At 34.4% G+C, this 14,808-nt stretch overlaps 3 protein-coding genes across 4 annotated transcripts; 2 read left to right on the top strand and 1 right to left on the bottom strand.

Moving 5' to 3' along the window:
- Positions 1 to 30: 30 nt before the first annotated feature.
- LOC142640165 (uncharacterized) lies at positions 31 to 4,398 on the top strand. 2 transcript variants are annotated; one of them, XM_075814257.1, is made up of 2 exons: positions 31 to 171; positions 3,773 to 4,398. In XM_075814257.1, exon 2 carries the CDS (start codon positions 3,811 to 3,813, stop codon positions 4,114 to 4,116), a length of 306 nt encoding a protein of 101 aa, XP_075670372.1. In that variant the 5' UTR covers positions 31 to 171; positions 3,773 to 3,810; the 3' UTR covers positions 4,117 to 4,398. The 2 variants fall into 2 exon arrangements, with proteins under 2 accessions (XP_075670372.1, XP_075670375.1); XM_075814260.1 differs by having other exon boundaries at positions 34 to 171; positions 3,770 to 4,398.
- Positions 4,399 to 6,478: 2,080 nt separating this feature from the next.
- LOC142639896 (putative arabinosyltransferase ARAD1) lies at positions 6,479 to 11,616 on the top strand. The gene is made up of 3 exons (XM_075814028.1): positions 6,479 to 7,137; positions 9,819 to 10,072; positions 10,855 to 11,616. The coding sequence occupies exons 1-3, from the start codon at positions 6,513 to 6,515 to the stop codon at positions 11,404 to 11,406; spliced, it is 1,431 nt and encodes a 476-aa protein (XP_075670143.1). The 5' UTR covers positions 6,479 to 6,512; the 3' UTR covers positions 11,407 to 11,616.
- A 327-nt stretch (positions 11,617 to 11,943) lies between these two features.
- Positions 11,944 to 12,582, bottom strand: LOC142625531 (protein DMP2-like). Its single transcript, XM_075799171.1, has one exon. It carries the CDS (start codon positions 12,580 to 12,582, stop codon positions 11,944 to 11,946), a length of 639 nt encoding a protein of 212 aa, XP_075655286.1.
- Positions 12,583 to 14,808: the final 2,226 nt, after the last annotated feature.

Consider the following 14,808-nt stretch of genomic DNA (forward strand, 5'->3'; position numbering starts at 1 on the left):
TAAGTATAAGATTGAAGTCTACTACTACTTTACTAGTACTTTTAGTTTTACTTAGATCCTTTGCACATCTCAGTCCCAGGAGTCAATTACCAAAATCCTCTATCATCACCTCAACACAGTACCACCTAAGGTTGGAAAGTCAGTCAGAGACAGACAGACAAACGCTAACAGGTTTGTATTTCAGATCTCAATCCCTCACTCACCATATAACTTTCTTTCTTTATATTATCTGATCAAACCCTTCTGCAACTGATGCAAGTCTCTGGTTGGATCTTATTTAAGTATGTTTTCTTATGTATGCATGCTTTTGTTTCTTAATTTAATTTGGTTTTCTTGCTGATTTTTTGTAAACTTATTGTCTTTTTCATTCGATTGTTGTAGATTCAAGTGCAAGATTATTTTTTTTCCATATGGGTTTTCTTAGTTTTGATTGCAGAGTAATTGGGTGCAAGATTTTTGTATGTTTTTGTTAGGATTTTATGATTTGGGTTAATGGGACTCTACTCTTTACAAGATTGGCGTTTGTGACAATAATTTTAGGAATTAATCTTCAGTTTCAGGGTGATTGCTAGTGACAAAAAAGTTGTCTTATATTGGATCATTAAGTCTTGTTGGTTAACTTGGGAAGAGAAATACAGCTTCATTAGAAAGAGCCAGACTTTTACAGTGTGCTTCATTGGTATATATGAGCATTTCATTATGTCAATTCGATCATGAGCTAGTTTGTTCACTGCTGATATGGTCTTTAAATCATTTTTGGTTACATGCTTAGGTATGTATATAGCATGTCTAATTGTCAACATTTATGTGGGACTCGACAAATATGGTATCTGTATCAGATGGCATCTCTTCCTGGCATAAATAGATGATGCAGGTGTGTAAATAATAAAACTGATGGGGAGACTCAGTTGAATTGTCATTGTTCCTCATTTTTCATCTTCCATATCCAAGGCTACAATGATTTTGCATTGGCAATCTAGCACTTTATCCCAAAAGTTTAAGCTATTAGAAAACAGTGAATTTAATCATTTGACCATTAATCTAACTCTCCCCCTCATGTGTGACCAGACTCTGCCCTTTGTAAGTGGGGTACTACAAGCGGGATTTTTAACTTTTTAAATAGGAGGTAGAGTGGTGATAGGGTTCAAACTCAAACCACTTGTTCTAATATCATGATAAATTACCACACATCCCAAAAGCTTAAGCTAATAGGAAATAGTGAATTTAGTCGTTTAACCATTATTTTAACATTCTCATAATGTTTAATAATTTACAAAAAATTAAGAAGCAACATAACAATTACTGATGAGAAGGACAAACTTAGCAAGCTTGTTATCAAAGTTTCCAAAACAACCCTTTTGCTGCTTTCTTTAGGACAAAACCTTTGGCAAAAAAGCTGTGCTCACTAACCACTGTTGTGTCCATTCCCAACTCCCAAGTCTTAGGCATAGAAATTATGGTTATTACGTGTGATATGTTCAAGTAGGAATAAATGGTCTTGAGTTTTTTTTTTTTTTTGGGTTCAGTAACTTCAATTTTATTATGACTTCTGTGTTACGAATCTTTTATACATATTTCAAATTAGGTTGGAATGGTTTGTTGCCATTTGCTTGTGTTTTTACAATTTTAAAAACTGTTTTAAGAGAACAAAAGATAATAACAAGCATAATATTTCCAATGATTTTATTTTTCCCCCTATCAAATAAAAAAAACGATTTCAGAAAACATCTACCTCAATTTCCTCTGAAAACAGGTCTTTTTCAAGAATAGTGCCAATGAGCTGTAGATCAAATAGTTCAAATTTCGCTTTCTGCCCCTAAGAGAGTGTGGTGGAGAGTCAGGGTGAAGGTTATAAGTTCAAGATCCACGAGATGATGTATAATTTAGGAATCCAAAAACAAAAAGGGAAAAAAAGGCTGCTTTCAAGATTGGTTTTCTTTAAAAAAAAATCTGAAAACATGTTTGGCAACGCTTTTTGCATCTGTTCTATTTTGAAGATAAAAAAAAGTTTTTGAAAACATAAACCAAAGTACCAAACAGACACAACATCATTCTTATACACTTTTGGGGTCTACTTTTTTTGCTACATAAAGGAGGGACTTTGCCCCCAGTTGGTTTTGAACCCAAGCTCACTAAAGGTGCCAGACGTGCCAATCAACTGAGAGGTCACTGACACTTCTGGGGTCTACTTATGACACCCGAGTTATCAGATTGCAACTATGGAATGATTTCTATTTGTACATGCGTCATCCCCTCCCTGTCTATGTATCATTATTTATTCCTCTGCTATGAGTATCACATCAGCATGGTATATTGTATAAAGGTCAGAATTGTATTTAAAAGGTATTTGGTGCCTTTGGATATCTTAACTGAAACAAGTCCTACATTTTGGTTGGGGCAGTTGAAGTTCAGAGTTGTTGCTAGTGAAGAGTAAGGTTGGAGATTTTATGAGTCTAACAGTAGTTCTAGACAAAAAAGATTGGTTAATTGATTGAGCTTCCTTATTTGAAGTTGAATGCTTCGTTTCAGTCTGCATTGTTAGCAATAATTGCTACTTTCTTCAAAAAGTAGATTTTTTAAAGAAAATAGTAACTAAGAGCTAAAGATGTATACTATTTGCTTTCATTGTGAGCTGATCTTTTAAACCCTGAATGGTGCAAGAGATTAGGTATGAGAACTTTTTGCATGGTTCACTCATATTTACTTTTGGACCTTGAATGAACCTATAGCACATAATGTTAAATGCTAGGCAATTTGTCTGACTGATTGGTGGTGCTGTCTGATTTTAAATCCATGACAGAGATTCTTTTTCTTAAATGGTGTATCACACATGGATAGATTGCAGTTTTTTTCTTTTCTTTTTTGGGAGGGTTGGGGGGTGGGGGGGTGGGGGGGAGACCATGTATAGTGGCACAACATCCATTATGGACAGTGTCTTCCGTATTTATGACCTTATTAAACAGGTAATGGTAATTTGCAATGTGCTTCAACATCGTTGTGAACAAGCTTTGGAGGGTGCAAAAACAGATTAGAAAATGAAAGGAGGAATTGAGTCTACCAGCAAGCAATCTTGTTGTCAATTTGATTGTTTTTTTTTCCTTGGTTCATTAGTTGGTTTTGAACTCACGACCTCACCCTCCATCCATTATTATGGGAGGAGGAAGTACCAATTGACCATTTCTGGTGATGAGAGCATATGATATTTTGTGTGCTTGGTTCTGCAATTGTGTTTGAGAGAGAGAGACAGACAGGATTGCTTATAACTTTTTCTCCTAGCACTGTTTTCTTAACGTATGCTGTTACTAAAGTTCAGATGTATATTTTTGCAAATTTGATTAGTGTTATGTCAGCCGCATAAAACAATACTCCTATTTACCAGCTATAGCTCAATTGGCACTTTCTCCTCCCATAATAATGGATGGAGGGTGAGGTCGTGAGTTCAAAACCCAAAGAGCATGCTTGTAACTTACCCTTAAAAAAATTAGAAAAAAACTCCTATTTGAACAACAAACAGGAAGTCTGCAGTATTGAATTTCACAATTCACTTTGCTGGTCTGTCCCAAGTTCTTGGATATTGGATTTTATCATCCTTGATGGCTGTTAGTGGTTAAAAATTGAAATATGCTCCATTCTTGATCCTTTTGGAGCACATTTGAACCTCAAGTTCTATTTTATGACACCTATATATTCTCCCTCTACATGTCAAATTTAAATTTTCACTCATTATAATAGAATTCTGACCGTTTCTTTGTTTTGTTTTGGCATACAGCAGACAACTTTAGCAGTAGAAGACTGTCCAAGAGTTGAAATATGAGTCTCGCATGTCTTGTGTGTCACAGCGTAGAAAGTCCATCACATTCTTTCAGGAGTTACTCTGTTTCAAGTTCTGACAATGATGGAAGATGTTCAGCTATTGCCAACTGCTTAGCAAGGAAGTCATCCCTAATACCTTCAGTGGCGAACTCTTGTATTGCATCATCATCCAAAGTGAGTCCACAACCAACAATTCCAAGCAACAATGGAATGGTGGGTGCCCCACGTCTTGTCCGAAGCCGTGCTGTGAGAAGGGATCTTGTGAGAGACTGGAATTTTGATGAGGTTGTGATGGGGCGTTAATTTTGTTAGTGTGGGCATAGGAAGAGTACAGGGCTCTTCTCGAGGGATAGGTTTAGTGCATGGTCTTGCTTTCTTTTCTAATGGGTGCAATTGAATCCACTCTGTGGTAGAAGAGTTGGGCATTTGTAACCATTTAAGAAAAACCTGGAATTTTTTTCTTTGTGTTAACTTGTCCATATTTTTGTTATCTATTGCTGATTGATATTGGCAAATTTGTGCTTTCTTTCTGGTTGTGTAGCTGGACTTTAGCCCCTTAATATAAGAACCTTTTTTTTTCTTTTCCTTTTTGGCTAAAACTAAATTTCATTAATAAGAGCAAGAAACAGCCAGAGGGAAGAGTTAGTACAACATAAAAGACCATTAGCATCAAAGGGACATTGGGCCATAGCAGGGACTACACCATTTAGCTCTCTTTTAACCCAACTAAAAAAAGAATAAAAAGAGAAACATTCCTAAGTTTGAAAGCATCAAAAATTATGTTTGGATATTGGCTAGAAGTCTTCTACTATATAGAGCTAACTGCATATCCCTTTCCACTATGATGCTTGGGAAATTCTCTGAAATAGCTAACTGCATAGCCTAGAAGATAGCAGCAAAAGATCCTTGGCCCAGGGCTTAATATAAGAACTTGATAATATATTTTTACATATTTCAAAATTTTTGTAATGACAAATCTAGGAATGTGTGAAGTTCATGAGAAGTCATAAAGAAAATTGGATTTAACTTCTTAAAGAAATAAATATTAGGTTTTAAGTTCTACAAAGACTTTATATACCCATTCTTAAATTATAGATTTTATTTTACATTTCATATAATCTTTCTAGTCTTTTTTTTAAAAATAATAATAATCTTTATAATCCTAATATTAAAAGCAATGACATGCATATAATATATAAGCCAATTCCCTGACAAAAACTGATACTTAAGTTTTTCATGACAATATAGCATCACAATCTTGCATGATATTCTCGAAACTCCATCCAAAAAAAAAACCCAAAAAAACACTAATATCTCAGATTCTCATTCGTTCCCAAATCTAGACCCATTTATGACATATATTAAATATCTCTTCTTACAATTTCACATTTTATCAATGTAGTGATGGAAAAATAAAGTACATCTTACATTTTCTAATTCTGCTTAGTTGTGACTTTGCGGCTTTATTTGGGCTTCGGAATCCTTGGAAGTGGGGAAAAAAACAAAAAAGAGATATACAACAATATTACAAACACAATAAATTTCATAAATTTTATCACAATTTGTTGGGTTGACAGATTGCAATTCATGCAACGTCATTTTCATTTGGAAACTACTAACATCACTTTTATTGTACACAATCACAACTGTCATCTCAAAATTAATGAAATTTGCTGTGGTTTTAAACTTACCGAAAATAAATTCTCTCTTTGTCACCATATAGATGTAGTGAAGGTATAAAGTAATTGTTTTATATATAAGATGATATTATTAAAAACCAAAAAATAATGGGCTTCGAAGCTCATCTCTGCTGTAGATTTATTTAATGGGCCACACCTATATTGGGTGCAATTGCATAGGCTGAAGGCCCAATTTAGAACTAGCAAAAAAAAGGCCCAATTTAGGGGGAAAAAAAAAAAGAAAAGTAAAACCAAATTCCACTGCCAATTTAGCAACCTCGACCTATAACTATTAAGTAGAGTAGTGCTGCAAGACAAACCAAGATAGGGATGGTTTAATATGAGCATGAACTCAGCTTCACATAAGTTTATTGAGATATTGAGAACGATTTAACTTTCTATAATTCTATTTGATTTACAGGAAAAAATTGATTCTGGTGTCTTTGTTTATTCCAAAATCTCCAAATATGGTAAATAATTGTTGCAAAAACAATCCTACCCTCTTTCCCACTAGCATTCTACAACCCATTGCATAACTGCAATTTTATCACAACTTGTTCGATTTACATATTGTGATTCATGTAATATTATTTTTATTTGAGAATCACTGACATTATTTTTATTGTACACCAATCACAATCTGTCATCTCAAAAGTAATGAAATTTGTTATGATTTTATACTTAACAAAATAAATTATCCCTCTTCTACACCATAGATGTAGTGAAGGCATGAAATAATTTTTTTTAGAAATAAGATGATATTATTAAAAACCCAAAAAAAATAAAATTTATCCCTCTTTCACCAAGTTTCTAGCCTTTCTAGTTGCTTTTGGGTAGGTGGGCTTTGAAGATCATTTCTGCCATAGATTCAAACATATATTGGATGCAAGTGCATAGGCCCAAGGCCTAATTTAATAAACGAAAAAAAAAAAAAAGTAAATAAAAACAATTTTCTGCTCATACTTCCTACTTAAAAACTTAAAACCATGTATTTCCTGATTTGACAACAGCAACAACAACATGGCTCTGAAGAACACCTCCACAACCATCACCTCTCTCTGCTCAATCCCAACTCTCTTCCTCTCTCTCACCCTCATCTGCACTCTCTCCGTCACCCTCTTCTTTCTCTTCTCCAACCCCCAAGCCCAAACCCAAACCCAAACCCAAACCCAAGCCACACTTCACCACCTCAAAGTCTACATCTCCGACCTCCCCAGATCCCTCAACTATGGCCTCTTAGACACCTACTATTCCTCCACCACCTTCGACTCTCGTCTCCCAAACAATCCCCACCACAAAACTCACATCCCCAAAAACCTCAAATTCCCTCCTTACCCTGAAAACCCACTCATCAAACAGTACAGCGCTGAGTATTGGATCATGGCTGACCTCATGACCCCCGACAACCTACGAACCAACTCGTTTGCCAAACGGGTTTTCGATCTTAACCAAGCTGATGTCGTTTTTGTCCCATTTTTTGCCACTTTAAGCGCTGAGTTACAGCTTGGAACAAACAAGGGAGTGTTTAGGAAAAAGGTTGATGAGAACATGGACTATGTGAGGCAGAGAGAGGTTCTCGATTTCGTTACCAAAACTCAAGCTTGGAACCGTTCCGGTGGCCGAGACCATGTCTTTGTTCTCACTGGTAATGTTAGTGTTTTGAGTTGTTCTTGATCCATTTTCCATTTTTTGTGTTTTTGGGTTCTTTTTTTTTCGATTCATAACTGTTAATGCTTGGTATGTTTTTATTATTAATTTTGTACAAACATGATTTAATCTTGGTTGGGTTACTGAGAAAATGATTTAGGATAACTATAGGACACCATTGCATTCAAAGATTGTGTTTGAATCTGAGGAGGGATAGTTTCTGTTTTCTTAAGGACCCATTTAAGGAAAACTCTAAGTTTGAATTGTTCTTTATTTGACTCTGATTCCTTCTTCTTTTTTCTTTTTTTTTTGGGTTGTATATTCTCACTGGTACTATCAGTTTGATGATCCATTTTTCCATTTTTGTGTTTTTGGGTTCATTACTATTAATGCTTAATCTTTGTTGGGTTTCTGAGAAATTGGTTGAGGATAACAATAGGACACCATTTACATTCAATGATTGTGTTTGAATCTGAGGAAGGAAAGTTGCTGTTTCCTTTATGACCCAGTTAATGAAAACGCTAAATATGAATATGAGAGAACAAAACTGAAATAACAATAAAATAAAGGAATATGAGCTAAGAGTAAGCCCCAAGCGGGAAAACCACTAGAGTCAGCACCAGACCAAAGAAAGAGACCAAACGGCCATTTTTTTCATTCATCAAAATATCAACTATCTCCGCAAGTACAATAGATTGCTTATAGAGGATTGCTAAACCCTAGTTTTAATTGGATAGCAAACCCTGATTGCCTTATTACAAAAATAACCTTGCTTCCAAATTAAAATACTAATAGCCTAATAAACTACTAGGACCTAAAACATAAAAAATACAATTGACTTGCAAACATAAATAATACTAATTAAAAATCTTCTTGCGTCTCCCACATCAGAATCTTTTTGCTTTGATTCTGATCCCAGTTAATTACTCAATCTTAATATTTGCAAGAAGTAATTAGCCCTCTCTCTCCCCTCTATTTTTCATCACATGTAATTGATTAAAAACCATTTGAATCCCCAACTAAAATGCTGTGGAGAGCAAATATTTTTACTGAGGTACTCCTATATTTTTAGGAAGGGCAAAACTTAGGTACAGATACATATAGTTCCCTAGTTAATTTCAAACACATGGCTCAAAGTGTAGCATTGAACAATATCTAGCATGGGATTGTTGATTGTGTCTTCCAGGATGAGAAGGGTGCCACCTTGGACATGGGATGTTAGAATAATGTTTAGATTATCAAAATTACCCTAATAGCCCAGGTTCAATGATAATGAGTTGAGATTATCTTTTCTGAAAATCATAACTTGGATATTTCTTAGAGACCTATTTGAATCCCTCTGTTCATTAGGAGGAAAAATGGCATTTCAGTGAATCATAACATGGGTGGATAATTGGGGCTGTTTGGATATCATAAATTTACAAAGAATCTCATTGGTTCTTAGTCACTCCCTTATTGTGGTCCTGGATCATTTTGGGCTAAAATAATAGTGATCCAGGACTAGGAGTGCCTGTTTCTTCCAAAACCTTTTGAGGTTTTTTGATTTTGCAAATGTAGTAATTTAGTCGGTGCTAGGTTATTTTCCATATCATTGTTTTGTGGCTTCTGTTCTTTCTGTTGAAACCATCCCCAGATTCCCCACAAATTTTGGTTTTAGTCTGTTGGGTTTTTTTGGATTTGAATTGTCTAGCTAGTACTTGGTCCTATAGATCCTTTCTTTTGAATGGATCCTCTCAACTTGATGCTGAGGTTGGGCATTCTGAGAAATTGGAGTCTCATCTGGTGCAATACACACAACGAAAGTTAATAATCTTCATTTGCTTCATTATAGGTGTAATTTGATTCGGCCCGTCCTATTTGTGGCAATGATCCTTGTACAATGTTTGACTTGTAGCTGTTTAGAGGATGAGGAGCCTTAAATATGTGTGTTCCAGTTTCTGGTATACATGCTTGGTCAATATTTTTATTTTTCTTAATTAAATAGGATCAGGTGTTAAAAGTCATAAAAGAACTGTGCATCTTTGAGGAAAAGTCCTCACCTTTTGAACCTTTTAACCTCCTTGTTATGTATCTTATCTTCATTAACCTCCCTTGATGAACTCCTAGAAAACCTAATTTAGACAGTTTCCGTAGGGTTTGGACTAAGTTCTATGCCTTGAGTATGTGGGAAAACCAAATAAACAAATTGAAATTGTTGAAGATACCTTAATGTAGGAGAAACCATTTAACTCTGAAATTCAAGTTTGCTTTTTGGTTTAGTTAAAATTTTGGAATGGTTGCCTTTATCCATCTGAATTTTGGGTAACATAAAGCTATTTGAGACAAACCAAATTATATTTCCAGTTTCTATAGGATGTTTATTCAACTTGGTACAATTAATTTCCTTGAATCTGTTCAAAGTCTAAGTTTTGCTAGACTGTATCACTTGGTGGATGTCAGTGTAGATTGTAACAAAATCTTTCAAGACTACTGTGAAAACTCAAACTTCAGTTATCATCAATTCATCATTAATGTGAAAACTAAATTCAGATGTAAACAGTCATTTTTTGCCTGATTTATCACACTGCTTGACAGTGCCAAGAAAGAAAATAAACAAAAGATTTGTTGCGTGTTTTAGCAGCTTATAGTTTAGTCTTTGGATTGTCAGGTTAGGTTAAAACTTGAAGCATTCTTTGGCAGACCCAGTTGCAATGTGGCATGTCAGAGCTGAGATAGCCCCAGCTATTCTCCTTGTGGTAGATTTTGGCGGATGGTTCCGGCTTGACTCAAAATCATCCAATAGTAGCACACCAGATATGATTCAACACACCCAAGTTTCACTGCTCAAAGATGTTATTGTTCCATACACCCATCTACTACCTAGGTTGCAATTATCAGAAGACCAAAGACGCCGAACGCTTCTTTATTTTAAAGGGGCTAAACATAGGCACCGGGTCAGTAACATATATCTAAATCTCTATTGCAGTTTGATATGCTATGTTTCCTGCTTTCCTTTGTTCTGTGATGTTCAGCATCCTCAATTTAGCTGAACTTGGCCTCAAAAACAGCATCTTATGTTGACACCTTTGACTCAATAGGAGGAACTATCACTTGCAGATAAATTCCTCCTGCCTTATTGCCTTAATACTCTTCATTACATGCATATTTATTTCCTCTCTCTCTCTCTCTCTCTCTTGATAACAACACCTTATGGCCTTGCCTGGTTTATCATGCAAATGTCTTAGCTCTTTTTAGTAGAAGGTTTCTATTTCACTTGGGACACCTCAGAATAGGTAGTTTTGGCATCTTGTCTTATGATTGCTTCGACAATTTTTACCATCATTTGCATTCTTGATTGTTATGTGATACATCAACACTTTTTATGGGGTAAGGGCATTTTAGTTTCCTTTTATGTATTTTTTTTTGTGTCTCTTTTGATAAACAATTGACAATCTTGGCGATTTTTAGAAATAGGTTTTAATCTTGTGTGAAATAGATGAGATGATGTCTATATTGAAGGCTTTTCAAGGTTATTTATCGCTTCATAATTGAATTAAAGTATACATAATACATTTCATGTTTTCTTTATCATTTTTTACTGTGTGATAAACTATAATTGACACCCTACAACAGTAATACAAGAGTTTTCCCGTTTCAGCTGCCTTTTTGGATTATGAATATTCCTGAATATCCTACCATGCAAGCAACATTGATTATTATCTTTTTCCATTAACAGGGAGGCATAGTTCGAGAGAAATTGTGGGACCTGTTGGTTAATGAACCAGGTGTTATTATGGAAGAAGGCTTCCCTAATGCTACTGGGGTGGAGCAATCAATTAGAGGGATGAGAACATCAGAGTTCTGCTTGCACCCAGCTGGGGACACTCCCACTTCATGCCGACTTTTTGATGCCATTCAAAGTCTCTGTATACCTGTTATTGTCAGTGACAACATTGAGCTCCCATTTGAAGGTATGGTAGATTATTCAGAGTTCTCAGTTTTTGTGGCAGTTAATGATGCTTTAAGGCCAAATTGGTTAGTGGGTTATCTCAAAAGCTTTTCCGAGGAGCAGAAGAATAAATTTCAACAAAATATGGCTCATGTTCAGTCTATTTTTGAATATGACAACGGGCATCCAGGAGGTATTGGACCAATTAATCCTGATGGTGCTGTGAATCACATATGGAAAAAGGTTCATCAGAAATTGCCGATGATTAAGGAAGCCATTGTCCGAGAGAAAAGAAAACCACCTGGTGTATCAATTCCACTTCGCTGTCATTGTACCTAAAATTAAAGTTTAATTTCTCTATTCATTCTCTTGTATTCTATTTAGCTACTGTCATGATAAGATTATGATCCACCAGTCATGTGAGTCATATTCTTGAATGCCCTTACCTTTTCTTCTTACTGTATTGTATTCGTTAAATATGATAAAATCATAGCACCTAAAGAAATTTGTTTAATGCTAAAAAAACTAGATAGCATTCTTCTTTCTTAATAGAGTTTCTTTCATTGTCAGCTGATATCTTATTAGGAATGAATAGAAATTAATATGCTTGGAATTTTCAGTCTTTTAAACCTCCCCGGATCTACCTATTCCTAGAAGTTTTTCTAACATGTTGGAAGTTTGACTTGAAAATTTCAACTTCTAACATAACTCTTATCCTGCCATTAGAGAGTGAATTATTGGAATTACAGCTCTTAAAGAAATTACTTCACCGTTTCTTATCATATAAGAATTGATACAATGCTATAGAAGTCTTGTTTTCTACAAGAAAATTGCTACAGCTTTTCTGGGATTCTGCAGGAAAAAAGAAAAATTCTCTCAACGTCTTGAGTACGAAGTGTCCTTCTGCAGCAAAAAAGGATACCCAATACCCCTTCTCTTGGAAGGGAAAACCACAAACAAGAAACTCACCGCAAAACCAACCACAAGAGGTACGGTGTTGGTTACCCTCCTAGGCAGTTTATGATAATAACACTGTACCACATCAATGTGCAATGCTGCAAAAGTAAGAAAAGCGATCAACGAAAGTGATGCATGGAAGAGATCAGTCCATCTCAGCCTATAATCGGATGGTATAAGTGGTTTCTTCCGGCCTCCATTGAAAGTCCATATCCCTCTAAATGTTGCCACTCCATAATATAACCTACCGGTGGAAGTCCGAAAGCTGTCTGTGAATGCAAAGAAGATGCAAGAGGCTGCTGAAATGGCTAAGAAGAAACCCATTAGCCAGCGGTTGAAGGTGGTGCAATTTCCATCATTGGTCAATAGAGGAACCAAAATGGTGAAGGCAAGGATGGTGGCTGTGGGTAATAGAACATTTAGACGTGCAGTACCACTTAGGACTGCATTGATAACATATATGTAATAGGATTCATCAGTGCCATCATCTTTAAGGTAGTAATAATCATCATCACTTTCATGGCTTTCAATCAAGTCTTGGCTGATTGAGCTATCCATCTTTGAGGGAGGCTATGCAGAGTCATGACTCCAAGAGAGAGTTTATAGTAGCATCTGAGGATGGAAGAGTGGGATTCCTTGTTCAAGTTAGGGGGACAAGCTATTCTGTTTCCCAAGCTTCCTTTTGTCTTTTCTTATTCTGGTTTCTTTAGAAAGGTTTCCTTCCCCATCAATGAGTTTTTGGCATTTGCTTTTGGTGAAAGAAATAGTTATGCTTTGCCATTTCAAATTGTAAGAGAGAACAAATGGTTCTCATGCTTCTTGTACAACAAAGATTCTAAGTCTCAAATATGAGGTGTCAGTTTTATCATTAAAAAACTTTAGCTCTAGACTCAAATGAAAGTTTTTAGTGACTACATTTTTACTATTTAAAATAAGTCTGGTTGGCACACGTTAAGCCATCTATTTTTGAAACATTTTATGAGAAATTGAAAAAGCTATAAAACTTTTTTAATTTCTGATAAACCTTTTTCCCAAAATAGTATACTATTGTGTGCCTTAAAGGCACACGTTAGTAAAATCTATTTAGAATTATGTTTTTCCACTATCTATAAAAACTAAATTTGACTTAAGAAAACCCATTAATTAGACCAAAGTCAAAGACACAATATTCCTTGATTTTAATCAATCAATGATATAAATATGTGCTAAATGTGAAGTGCATGATACGCTAACACAACACAGATGCCAGCGTTAGTTAAACTAAAATGTGGCTACATTCTGGTTGAACTTTTCTTTTCTTTTTTTTCTAAATGCATTCTTTGGTTGAACTTGAAATAGGACTATTGGTAATACTGTTTTTCTTATCAATAAAATTTTATATCCTTTTATTAATATTTATAAGAAAAAAAAAAGGGGGGGGAATATTGGCAATGACGGAAACTAGATTGTTTTCTTGTTAAATGTAAAAAGTGAAAATGGGTACAATGAAGGCAATGACAATAAGTCAATAACTAGATTATTTTCTCATTTGGTTTTGGTTTTGTTTGTTTGACAGTATTATACTCACAAATATTTCACTTTCTGATTATCAATTTTTTCTTTTTCTTTTTTTCTTTTTGCTCTTCTCAATAAATTTTTTTCCCTCTTAAGTCTGGTGAGGGCCAGCCTCCCTCTATTAGTATTGTGGCTCATCTTCGCATCTTTGGTCTCACACTCTCATATGTTGCAATCGTCAATTTGTTAAATCTCTCTCTGCCAAGACCGTCACCTACCAACATTCAATCTATCATTGTATGCAATTATCAACCTTAATGGAATTTTCTTTTTATTCAAAACATCCCCAATTTCAATTTGTGAGTTTGTTTCCAATCAACTTTATTATTATTTATTTTCATAAAAAAACTTTATTATTATTTTTAAACTTTGCTATTAAAGAAAATAAAATTTATATAAATAAATTATAGCAAAAGGTTTCTCATTTATTTTATTTTCTTTTAATTTTTATATCGGGTTTTCTTTAGTCATCTATGTAACAAAAAGTCACTAATTTTTTTTTATGTGAATTCATTATATATATATATATATATATAGGTGTGTGTGGGGGGCAGTTTTTTTTTTTTATAAAATTTGTGTAATATGTTTTTAGTGCCGATTATTTTCTACAATATACTATTGTCTTTTTTAAAACTTTTATCAAACTTCTTCAAATTACCTTGGCTGGATAAACGTCTTCTTTTTTCTTTTCTTTTTTGATAAATTGGCTGGATAAACGATGTTTTACATAGTTTATGCACAACCCTACTATAATAAATATAATTATGTCTTTTTGGGTAAATTTTGAAATGATTTTATTACTATTCTCTTGACTTTATTAAGCATTTTATATACTACAACAGGAGCACTTTATTTTCAACCTGCTACAATTAATTTTCTGAAATTATGGGATTAAAGTGATTTTCAAACCAAATTTTTTTATTTTTTTGAGAGATGATTACAATATGCTGCTAACCTCATAAATCAAATATTTTCCCCCTAAACCTCCGACCACTTAGTGCACAGGAATATGTCAATTCCGCTGCAAAACTTTCAAACCCTCAAACTTAAGAATTTGTATTATTTAACTTTTTAGTGTTTTCATTTCTTTGTGACAAAAAGAATATGCTCAAATTTTATTTATTTTAATTAAAATTTTATGTGAAAATAAGAAATGCAGATAATACGAGTTTACTAGGCCAGTTAAAGACCAGATAAGGGTTACAGGATTTACAACCGTTAAAAATCATC

This window comes from Castanea sativa, chromosome 1 (genome assembly GCF_040712315.1).
Source record: "Castanea sativa cultivar Marrone di Chiusa Pesio chromosome 1, ASM4071231v1".
NCBI lineage: Eukaryota > Viridiplantae > Streptophyta > Magnoliopsida > Fagales > Fagaceae > Castanea > Castanea sativa.